The 12696-nt window shown below is 39.7% G+C and overlaps 2 protein-coding genes across 4 annotated transcripts in view; both read right to left on the reverse strand.

Moving 5' to 3' along the window:
* LOC116617606 (sterol 3-beta-glucosyltransferase UGT80B1) overlaps positions 1-12696 on the reverse strand; it is a 32843-nt gene that overhangs the window by 15991 nt on the left and 4156 nt on the right. The window contains exon 4 of the mRNA XM_048727519.1: positions 2843-2889. Coding sequence (XP_048583476.1) covers positions 2843-2889 — 47 coding nt within the window. The remainder of the gene's footprint in view (positions 1-2842; positions 2890-12696) is intronic.
* On the reverse strand, positions 3976-10425 carry LOC125563002. Of its 3 annotated transcripts, none has more exons than XM_048727521.1 (13): positions 10154-10425; positions 9489-9629; positions 9340-9393; positions 8181-8246; positions 7932-8050; positions 6372-6417; positions 6255-6289; positions 6131-6166; positions 6005-6038; positions 5679-5822; positions 5242-5324; positions 4560-4761; positions 3976-4409 (listed from the first exon to the last, which is right to left on the reverse strand). In XM_048727521.1, exons 1-13 carry the CDS (start codon positions 10344-10346, stop codon positions 4222-4224), a joined length of 1341 nt encoding a protein of 446 aa, XP_048583478.1. In that variant the 5' UTR covers positions 10347-10425; the 3' UTR covers positions 3976-4221. The 3 variants fall into 3 exon arrangements, with proteins under 3 accessions (XP_048583478.1, XP_048583477.1, XP_048583479.1); XM_048727520.1 differs by having other exon boundaries at positions 6131-6169; positions 10154-10422; XM_048727522.1 differs by lacking the exons at positions 9340-9393; positions 9489-9629; positions 10154-10425 and adding an exon at positions 8537-8681 and having other exon boundaries at positions 6131-6169.

A 12696-nucleotide genomic window follows, 5' to 3' on the forward strand; every position in this document is an offset into this window, starting at 1 on the left:
AACCAACCAACATCACCAACATCACCACCATTTATCAGTCTTCTCAAAACCAACCAACAGCACCACCATTTATCAGCCTTCTCAAAACCAACCAACAGCACCACCATTTATCAGCCTTCTCAAAACCAACCAACAGCACCACCATTATTCAGCCTTCTCAAAACCAACCAGCAGCACCACCATTAATCAGCCTTCTCACAACCAACCAACAGCACCACCATTAATCAGCCTTCTCAAAACCAACCATCAGCACCATCATTAATCACCCTTCTCAAAACCAACCAGCAGCACCACCATTAATCAGCCTTCTCAAAACCGGCCAACAGCACCACCATTTATCAGCCTTCTCAAAACCGGCCAACAGCACCACCATTTATCAGCCTTCTCAAAACCAACCAACAGCACCACCATTATTCAGCCTTCTCAAAACCAACCAACAGCACCACCATTAATCAGCCTTCTCAAAACCAACCAACAGCACCACCATTAATCAGCCTTCTCAAAACCGGCCAACAGCACCACCATTTATCAGCCTTCTCAAAACCGGCCAACAGCACCACCATTAATCAGCCTTCTCAAAACCAACCAGCAGCACCACCATTAATCAGCCTTCTCAAAACCAACCAACATCACCACCATTAATCAGCCTTCTCAAAACCAACCAGCAGCACCACCATTAATCAGCCTTCTCAAAACCAAACAACTTCACCACCATTTATCAGCCTTCTCAAAACCAACCAACAGTCCCACCATTTATCAGCCTTCTCAAAACCAACCAGCAGCACCACCATTAATCAGCCTTCTCAAAACCGGCCAACAGCACCACCATTAATCAGCCTTCTCAAAACCAACCAGCAGCACCACCATTTATCAGCCTTCTCAAAACCAACCAACATCACCACCATTAATCAGCCTTATCAAAACCAACCAACATCACCACCATTAATCAGCCTTCTCAAAACCAACCAACATCACCAACATCACCACCATTTATCAGTCTTCTCAAAACCAACCAACAGCACCACCATTTATCAGCCTTCTCAAAACCAACCAACAGCACCACCATTAATCAGCCTTCTTAAAACCAACCAACAGCACCACCATTATTCAGCCTTCTCAAAACCAACCAGCAGCACCACCATTAATCAGCCTTCTCAAAACCAACCAACAGCACCACCATTAATCAGCCTTCTCAAAACCAACCAGCAGCACCATCATTAATCACCCTTATCAAAACCAACCAGCAGCACCACCATTAATCACCCTTATCAAAACCAACCAGCAGCACCACCATTTATCAGCCTTCTCAAAACCGGCCAACAGCACCACCATTAATCAGCCTTCTCAAAACCAACCAACAGCACCACCATTAATCAGCCTTCTCAAAACCAACCAACAGCACCACCATTTATCAGCCTTCTCAAAACCAACCAACAGCACCATCATTAATCAGCCTTCTCAAAACCAACCAACAGCACCACCATTAATCAGCCTTCTCAAAACCGGCCAACAGCACCACCATTTATCAGCCTTCTCAAAACCGGCCAACAGCACCACCATTAATCAGCCTTCTCAAAACCAACCAACAGCACCACCATTTATCAGCCTTCTCAAAACCGGCCAACAGCACCACCATTAATCAGCCTCCTAAAAACCAACCAACAGCACCACCATTAATCAGCCTTCTCAAAACCGGCCAACAGCACCACCATTAATCAGTCTTCTCAAAACCAACCAACATCACCACCATTTATCAGCCTTCTCAAAACCGGCCAACAGCACCACCATTTATCAGCCTTCTCAAAACCAACCAACAGCACCATCATTAATCGCACCCTTATCAAAACCAACCAACAGCACCACCATTTATCAGCCTTCTCAAAACCAACCAGCAGCGCCACCATTAATCAGCCTTCTCAAAACCAACCAGCATCACCACCATTAATCAGCCTTCTCAAAACCAACCAGCAGCCCCACCATTAATCAGCCTTCTCAAAACCAACCAACATACCACCATTAGTCAGCCTTCTCAAAACCAACCAGCACCACCACCATTAATCAGCCTTCTCAAAACCAACCAACATCACTACCATTAATCAGCCTTCTCAAAACCAACCAACAGCACCACCATTAATCAGCCTTCTCAAAACCAACCAGCAGTGCCACCATTAATCAGCCTTCTCAAAACCAACCAACAGCACCACCATTAATCAGCCTTCTCAAAACCAACCAACAGCACCACCATTATTCAGCCTTCTCAAAACCAACCAACATCACCACCATTAATCACCCTTATCAAAACCAATCAGCAGCACCACCATTAATCAGCCTTCTCAAAACCAACCAGCATCACCACCATTAATCAGCCTTCTCAAAACCAACCAGCAGCCCCACCATTAATCAGCCTCCTCAAAACCAACCAACATACCACCATTAGTCAGCCTTCTCAAAACCAACCAGCAGCCCCACCATTAATCAGCCTTCTCAAAACCAACCAGCAGCACCATCATTAATCAGCCTTCTCAAAACCAACCAACAGCACCACCATTAATCAGCCTTCTCAAAACCAACCAACAGCACCACCATTTATCAGCCTTATCAAAACCAACCAACAGCACCAACATTATTCAGCCTTATCAAAACAAGCCAACATCACCACCATTAATCAGATGGAAAATATATCATTTCTGTCTTGTTAGTGGGTGTCTTCATCAACCAAACTACCTTAAACTCACAATAGCCTGCTCCTAAAAATCTTTTTGAGAAGGCTGATAATGGTCTTAAGTAAATTTAAACCAAAAATCAGATAATTGGAGGATGATCACCCTAAAATATCCCTTACCTTGTGACTGCAAATGGGGAGACAGCAATGCATGGCACCTTTAGATACCCATGCAGAAATTTGAGTATGTAAAGGGGATGTAAAAGGTATGTTGTTTGATACCATTTACCTACCATATACTTCCTAAAAACATACCCTCTACATACCAACTTGGAAGGCATGTAATGGGTATGTAATACATATGAAAATTGGACATAGTAAAATATACCTTTTACATAACCAAAAGCGACCTTGATATTGAAGACCTTGGAGTTATGTAAAAGGTAAGTGTTAGGTATGTAAATTGTGTGTAGACGGTATGTAATGAGATATCATTTACATACCAAATATTTGCTGAAAACATACCTGTTACATACCAATTTAGGTGGTATGTAATTGGCATGTAATACCTATCAAAATTGGACATTGTAAAATATACATTTTACATAACCAAAAGCGACCTTGATTTGAAGATTTATAGTTATGTAAATGGTAAGTATTAGGTATGTAGATGGCAAGTAAAATATATATAGTGGGAACCATTTACATATCAAAAACTTGCTAAAAACATACCGATTACATACCAAAATGCTACTGTTAAATGGAAATTTACATACCCATTACATACCTAAAATGTACCTTATGGGTACATAGCTCAAGGCTACCTTAAAAGGGCATGGTATAGAATTTACATAGCCATTACATACCCAAAATGTACCTTGAACATACCACAAATGCTACCGTTAAATGGAAATTATTATACCCATTACATACCTAAAATATACCTTGTACATGCCACAAACATAGCTCAAGGCTACCTGAAGAAGGCATGGTATAGAATTTACATAGCCATTACATACCCAAAATGTACCTTCACAAATAATACCGTTAAATGGAAATTTACATACCCATTACATACCTAAAATGTACCTTGGACATGCCACAAACATAGCTCAAGGCTACCTTAAAATGGCATCGTGCCAATTTTACGTACAATACATTATCTAAATGTGTCCCATAGCTAAAGGGATAACTTGATATAAGCGACTGAGCCAAGCAGCTAGTCTTTCCTTGTTTGTAAGCATATCAATAAAACGCCCCTGCAACATGGTATCTATGCCTCTACATGTCACACGCAAAATTTAAACCCAAAGAACGTTGTATAACACACTTTATGCGCAAAGTAAAACTAAATTGTTGCTTAAAGATCAATAAGATTACCTGGAACTGCTAAGCTGCAAAGGTAAAGTTACTAACCTGGAAATCACTGGAAATGTTTAATTGATTCCTAGATCGGCACATAATCTCGATTCACAAAAAATGACTTTTTTGATTACTAGTTCGAATTGTTTATTATCAAATATAAATTTAAAAAAATGGTAAAAACTATGCCAAAGTTTTCAATCAAGCAAAGACTCATCTGCATCGTAGTCATCATCATCATCATCAGGAAGACTAGGCAGACTTGGCAGATCATCTTCACAAGCTGACTTCCGTGCTGCTCTCCTCAAGTTTTTTATACTTAGGTTCATGGCACTTGTGATGCCTTTTTTACACCCGTCTGGGAGGTTCTGCCTCGACGCATATGCTATTAATGTAACAAAAAATCACTTCGCATTACGTTTGTTATTATCGTCATTAATTGAGTTATTCAATATACCAAATATTCGCGGTACCATAACTTCACCTGATGCGAAAACAATTTAATGTGGGAAAATCAAAACTTAGCTTTTCTCACCTTTAATAGTGGTTATAATTTGCTGGTTAAGCAAATTTCCCACCTCCCCCTGCTCAGAGATTTTTCCCTCGCGCCTTTCTTCTTCTGAAAAAAACGCCTTTAAAAGGCGTGTAGCCAGCGAGGACTTGGTGTGTGCGGTTTTGCACAATGCAAGTGCTGTCCTCGAAAGGAAGACACCACTGCCCGCAACTAATTCAACTAACTGCAAATAATGAAAGAAAAAAAAAACGTTCAGTACCCAAAATAACATATAGTTCATAAAACGACGTCAATAATACTTGAGTTATTTTTTTAAATATCGTATCAAGTACTCGCGATAGGACAAGCTCTTGCTTTCACGGGCAATTGGAAATAGTTAGTTGTCATTTGAACAAAGTCGGCGGCTACTGAGTGATCTGATTAGTAAATTATCATTGTCAAGCGCTGGAAAGTCCCGGCTGTTGCGAATCGGGACTTCCCGAATTAACAAGCGAGGACCACTCATAGCCACTGACTTCGTTTGAATGGCAGCTAAGTATTTCAAGTCGCCCAAGAAAATCTATCTGTGACCTGATGCCCGTAAGGTTGGATTACACCTCACACTCATTTTTATTTAAACTTTTTTAAACTAAAGACTTATGTTCAAGGCTGACTAATAAACCCTGCACTGTTCTCAAATTCCTGTATCCATCCTTATTATTACCTTTCTCGTTGCCGCTTCTGCCTCACTCATCACGCCTACCCGCCCATCATTTACTTGTACATTTGGTACTCGAAGCTCATTTCCTAAAATCAATGACAATTATAAAATGATCTCTATATCATCAGAAAACAAACTAGAAGAGGATGGCGTAAACGTGGAAAATGATCTCTATATCATCAGAAAACAATCTAGAAGAGGATGACGTAAACGTAAAAAATAATTTTTCAACTAAAAGGACAGAGAGGAAAGATGCAAGATAACTATTTTTTAGCTCAATATTTTGCATATAAGCTCCCTTTTTGTCGGAGAACAAAATATCAAAATTAAAAATATAACTTACGCTATGTCTTGAAAGATATTTCAAAGGCTATCTGTGAAAAAGCCCAACAAAATACGAAATGGCGCCCGTTTTGACCCATTAAATTGAAAATATTTACCTTGGATACCATCTGATCTGCTCAGTCTCCTGAATCGCGCTTCCAAAGCCCCATATTTTTCCTTCAGCTCACTAAGCTCATCTCTCGTGGAAACACACATAGGATTTGGGCAAAGTGGCCTTTTTTTTGGTTCTTTCTGCGCATCTGAAATAGAAAAAAAAAATTAATAGAGCGGAAACCCTCAAGTAGAACCTGAATAAAAGACATCTGATTTTGGAGTCTATACTGAACTGTTCTTTTTACAGCAATTCTACCCTGAAAATGGGGATAATAATTTTTGATATAAATATGAAATAGAAAAGTGAAATAATGACAAAAATACTTACGCTGCGTATGTGCTGGCTTGTCTCTTGTGACTCCCTGTTGGTTAATTAAAGAGAGACTTCAAACTTGGGGATCTATACTAGTGTATTTTTATGCGTTTCAGAACCGTTTAATTGAAATTGACAAACCTTGAGTGACGATGTTGATAAATCGCGGGAGGCCGACTTCTTTGAAAATAGAAATGCGGTTGAAAAAATTTTATAGAGGTATAGAATTAAGATCCTGAACTTCTCATTCAAATTGCGTACCAACCTGGACTATTTGTTCTGACTGATTCAGCTCGCACCCTGTGATAAACGGATGAAACGTAAATAGCTAATCATCATGAATGATCATAGACTTGAGAATACAAATTGGAGTATTCCTTACCCGCTCTTTGTGTTGATCTCTCGTTGATAGCAACAATCGAGATGTCCTATATGTACATAAACAAACATTGTCTATTATGATTTTCTATGATTTCATAAATTTGAGGATATCTCGATTCTCAGTGCTGAGAATTCTTGCTCGCAAAGTTCAGTGTACTTTCTCGCAATTCTTTACTGGTCGTGCTCGAGGAACGGGATCTGTACAGGACCTGAAATGATCCCAGGACCCGAAACGATCCCAGGACCCGAAATGATCCCCAAAAGTACCCCAACTGATCCTCGGACCCGAAACGATACCGAGGAGTCCCCGAAATCAACCCCAAGGAATTACGGTAATGGACAGAGGGAAAGCAGAAGAAATACTTGCAATTCTTGAATCATAATAAAGGGTTAACAGCGACTCGATTTCTAAACAACGTGACTTAAAAATATTAAATTCCAACACAATACTTCTATTTATTACATTGCCCGGCGTTAAACCCATAAACAGAGTCCAAAACAAATACACAACTTTAAATTGCTACTGAAAGGAATATAGCATAAACATAGCACAGCCTTGCTCAGATCAACCAAACTTTTGACCTTCCATCACACTCTTAACATTTTGCGGTTCCGACACATGACTCCGACACTATAAATCTCATTTCCGGTAAACATCACCCCTAAAAATTAATATTCATCTGACAACCAAACATGTATTTCACCACGAAATCCTTGTTCTTACGAGCGAATATTTACCGACACATTTTAGGCAGCCGGTTTGGCAGAGAAGATGGAATGACAAAAGTACACTGAGTAATACACTCGAACAACCCTTCTACTACCGATGCAAAATATTAAGAGGATGTGAAAGCAATATTATGTGAGTTTTGAATTTCCTCATGTAGTCGTGCGTACACCCCGGCATGATCTCATGATATGATAGGTCTTTCATTCACCGAAAACAAACATGTCAAAAAATAACTTTAAAACATTTCGCTTCCTATGTAAAGCAGCATGTCCCATCTGTTAAGACTTTCTTTTATGGCTTGTTATGTAAAAATGATTTATCCACGCCGGGCTCCTCAAATTACTATCACAGGAATTGTTAGTTGACCCCAATTTCTGACTCAACCACTGTATTTCCCCCGCAGTCGTATATAAAAATCTTAATACTATAGTTTTAGTTAATGTAAATTTCCTTTTAATAACACAAACAAAGCTAAATGTTTCATATGTTTTTAAAACTGAAAGCCAATCCTTACACATTCCTTTAGTTGTCCATTACTGTAATTCCTTGGGGTTCATTTCGGGGACTCTTGGGGATTGTTTCGGGTCCCGGGATCAGTTGGGGTACTTTTGGGGATCGTTTCGGGTCCTGGGATCGTTTCGGGTCCTGGGATCGTTTCGGGTCCTGGGATCATTTCGGGTCCTGTACAGATCCTCTCGAGCATGACAGTTCTTTCGATTGACCTGTTTTTCTTGGGTGTTTGAAGATAGTTATGAGGGAAGGAGGGGTGGTATAGAGTATATTTCTCACATTCACAAGCTCCATTTCTTTGAAAATGTTTGAAAATCTAACCTCAAGTGTCTCAGCAATTTGGTCGCAACTTTCCACAGTTCCGGTCACAGTTGTCGCAGGGGGGGTGTTTTTTGATGATTTTTTTGATGACTTTTTCTTCTTAACTGGAGCATTACTATCTGTTGAGGATTTATTGTTATTATGAATTTCACCAATCATGTACTTCAGTGGTTCTGCCGCTTAAATTTTCCCAAGTACTCTATTTTTTTACTATACTATTATTGTCATATTATGCAAGTAGTGACGTACCCGAAGAAGCTTTGTCACTGGTCCTTTTTTTAGTTTTTTTCTTCTCTTCCTCATTGACATTCTTGCCTATAACCATAAATTAAAATAAAGGTAATAAATAACACTTTATGACCCATTGTTTAAGGCCCGGAGGAAATTGTTTCATTTCAGTTGTTTTCATACTTTTCCCAAGAATATCCCGAAGTTCGCTCCGAACTAAACATTCATTGCGAAACTAGCTTTTTTTGTGTGTTTCGAATTGAGTTTGTGAACTTCATCGTGATTAAAGTTCGTAATTACCACATCTCATCGCTTTTTTTATTTCAAAAGGCTTAAAAGTATTCGGGTGGACATGATTCAAGCAAAAATCATCTAACTTGTGCTGGAAAATGCTCCCGCCGTGGTAGCCCCTTGGTCCCTGGCCTTGTGGTGCGGGGAAATCAGAGCCCCATCGACTTGACCCTTATACTGGGCCAGTGAATAGAGCGCGGGCAGCACGGACGTCATAATTCTTGTTTTATGGACGTTTTGACAAAAGAGAGACTGAGCAGTCAAATGATTCGGATTTTAGTCCCTCAGCTATAGATTCAAGATTAATAGATTAGAATTTTAAGTCATAAAGGTTATTTACGCCGCTTTTATAATGAGCCGATACTTTGCAAAATCTCGATAAACCAATATTATTCGGTCCATCTCTTGTCTGCTTGTCACCTAGACTATTATCAATCAAACCGCGAATGTAGAATAGCTTTTAATATATTTCACGGCAACAATTTGGAGCGGCTAAAGAGAGGCGTATGTAATTGGCCTCTGCAGACGGAACAAAATACAACGGAACTACTTTTTGATTCCTAATAACAGACCGATCAAAAAGAGAACCATATCCTTTTATTTGATATATGTTTGACATCCTAAAACGCTCTTTTAGATGATTCAACCTTGAAGGCATTTCCGGCATGTTTGTTCTTATCATGTTCTTATCATTGACAGTGCCGGAAACAGATTCTACCTGGGGAACTCCATGTTACGAAATGCAAACAGTACTTAATTACCTTTGATTAAAAGCATTATTCATAAAGTGCTTTTCATGACGGTAAATATAAAAGTCTCTCAGGACTACAAAAGACTACAAAAAAAAAAAAAAAAAACTCACGCAACATTAAAGCTTTTGTTTACCCACCTCCGGTTGTTGCCGTTTCTCGGGTTGTTGCCGTTTCTCGGGCCACATCTATTTCTGTGAAACCGATAAAATCACTGAAAATATTTATATTAAACGCCACGACTCATTACATAAACGCAAACATGAGTAAACAAAGATAAGTCAAATACCAATATCTTCAGCAACAAAATCGCCTCCCAAAGTTTTTGGTTTTGGGCGTCGCTTCCCACCATCTAAAGTCGCCTTCCGTTGTTCTTCAAACGGGTCTATGTACTCGTGCTTCCTTATACTATTCAAGAAAGCTTTACTATCTGTAAGTGCAAAAACAGCATTTAAAAAGGCTTTGTTATCTGAAAGTATAACAGCAATGTGTTCTTGTTTTTATTAACTTTTAACCAAGGAGTACAACTCATGCCAATCTAATCGTCTCAAGCAATAAAATACAGTATTTCATACAACTATATTATACTACTCGATTAAAATCAATCAAGGAGCGCCAAGTCTCGCCTCTGTCGCAACTGTGGAATTTAGTGATAACAGCTAAGCGCCACATGGTGATTTTTTTAGGTGATTCTGAAAATAATTATAAGGGGCAAACAAGCATAAAACCGAGGCCAATGTCTGTAAAATCCGAATTGTATGGTGGTTAACTCTTATATTCCAAATTCACACTCGGGTGATCAGCGCCGAGTTCTTCGGGCAGACCAGAATTTCAAGTTTAACTGTCATTTATCGCGTTCGTTGAGGGTTAGATATGTTCGATTGCAAATCATTAATACGTCCAGGCAATTTTAATGCAACATGTATAATGGGAAGTTATTATTAAGAGACTTACCATGAAGTTTTAAAACTTTGGCGCGGGCCATTTCTTGCTTGGGATCCCACACAGCATTGTAGGTTGAACCCTCGATTACTCCCTCCGGTATATCCTCGGTACATATATTTTTCGTATATATCACCTTCCAACACTCGGGCTCTGGATCGCCTATCCATTTAACCAATGCAAATGCTGGAAAACGAGATGCCATTTGTAGTTGAAAATGTCGGTCGGGTGATCGACTATTTAAAAGTTCGAGTAGGAAAAACGGATGCGACAAAGGCTAGTTATTAACCAGATCGTGCTCGAAATAGACGTGAACATCACAAAATAAAACAAAACTGACCAATCAGGTCGAAACTGCCAAGATTGATTGATACCGTAGGCCAGAGATAATGGCCTGAACAAACAACTGAAAACTAGACGGAATTACTTTCATGTTACAGGCAAAAACAACATGGATGGTCGAAAGAATCGAAAAAAGCAAGGACGGTACTGTCAGTATTATAACACAATTACTTCGCCATCCAAGATCCCCAGGACAACCCGAACAAGAAGCAAGTTTGCAGATTCTCATCCTAACGAAAATGATAACTTATTGGATTTAGAAACAGAAGATAAGATAGACGATACTCTCGCGGGAGCTTCTAGTTTAACGACGGAGGATATAATAGCCGAATACCCTGATGACGTCCTATCCGAAAGCGAAGATAATTTTGTAGCTGATTGTACTGCATGCGAGACCACTTGTAATTCCGACACTGTTCACACTAGCAGAAATTTTGAAAACCGAGCGGAGATATATGAATATTTGGATAACGAAGACTGGGAGAAACTTGCAGACGTCGTTTTTGACTCGGAAACTGAAATTAACAATGAACATGGAAGTAAAGACGAGAACGAAGAACAAGAAGACTTTATTGAGCTGGATGACTCTTCAATTGAAAGTGACGGGGCAGATTTAGACCTGATGACTGCACAAGAGCAGGATCCGCCAATTTATTCTGGTAGTTTGCTAACAGTGACCATGCATCTAGCAGCTATAATGACATTTGCGATGGCAGAGAGCCTTACTGCTTCCGCGATTTCCCATCTGTTAATACTTATCTCCCTTCATTGCCCGGTACCTAATAGATGCATGAAAACACTTCACACACTCTGGAATCACCTAGGCTCCATGAGTGCCCCCATAGAGTGGCACTATTTTTGTACAAGGTGCAATCGATACTTGGGAAAAACTAAGCCAATCGCAACGCAAAATTGCGTGCACTGCAAAAAGAGCTTCGCCCCTGGAAAAAGTAAGACATGGGATACGTTTATAGTATTTCCAATTATCACACAGCTGTCATGCATGCTTAAAGACAGTTCGTTTGTAGAAGCTCTTACGTCCTACCGATTCAACCACGAGGAAGACAAAAGAAGGCGGAACTGCCCAGAAAACATCGAGGATATAATTGACGGCGAAAATTATCAATTATTTTTTAAAGAACATGGTTTTTTGAGAAATCCAAACAATTTTGCTATTCAGCTAAACACGGACGGTGTGGCATTGTTTAAAAGCTCCAGCTATGCTATATGGCCGGTTTACATGGTTATATGTGATTTGCCTCCGCGTATGAGGTATTCAAGAAAGTATCGCCTTTTTGCAGGCCTTTGGTTCGGGAACACGAAACCTCTCTTTTCAGTTTTTCTGCATCCTTTTAAGGACATGTTTCAAACACTTTATAATGACGGATTTACCTTAAATCTAAATGGTTCTGATATAACTTGGCGAGCTATTGTAATAAGCACTACAATGGATGCTCCTGCAAAATGCCTCTTCATGTGTATGAAGCAATTTAATGGTGAATGTGGTTGCCCATATTGCAAGGCAAAAGGGCAAAACGTAAGGACAGAGAAAAAAGGCAACTGTCGCATTTTCCCTTACGTTAAAATGCCAGACCGGAAAAAATTATCTCCATTAAGAACACACAGCGAGTTTTTGAGAGATGCAAAGAGCGCTGCGCAGTCTCCGAGTAAAGCTACTACTGTAGATGGCGTGAAAGGTATAAGCATGGCATTTGGATTTCCAGGTTTTAATATTGTCAAAGGAATGGCAATTGATTATATGCACGCTGTTTTGTTAGGAGTAATGAAACAATTACTGTGCTACTGGTTCGACAAGAAACACAAGAAATGTTCTTGGTATTGTGGAAATAGCGTCAAAGCATGTGACGAACGGCGTGAGAGGATAAAACCGCCAAACTACGTCAGCAGGATACCAAGAAGTGTTGAGGAACGGTCGCATTACAAAGCGTCTGAGTTACGAACCTGGCTACTTTATTATTCCTTGCCTGTAATGCAGGGTATTTTGCCAAATGAACACTATCAGCACTTAATGCTTTTTGTGTGTGGTGTTTATATGTTGCTTAAAGAGTCAATTTCTCCAATGGAGATAAACAAGGCTAATCAGCTATTGGAACATTTTTGTCTTCGAGCTCAAGGACTCTACGATGACAGATTTATGACTTTTAATCTTCATCAGCTTTTACATCTTGCTGATTCTGTTAGATTCAACGGCC

Source organism: Nematostella vectensis, chromosome 5 (assembly GCF_932526225.1).
Source record: "Nematostella vectensis chromosome 5, jaNemVect1.1, whole genome shotgun sequence".
NCBI lineage: Eukaryota > Metazoa > Cnidaria > Anthozoa > Actiniaria > Edwardsiidae > Nematostella > Nematostella vectensis.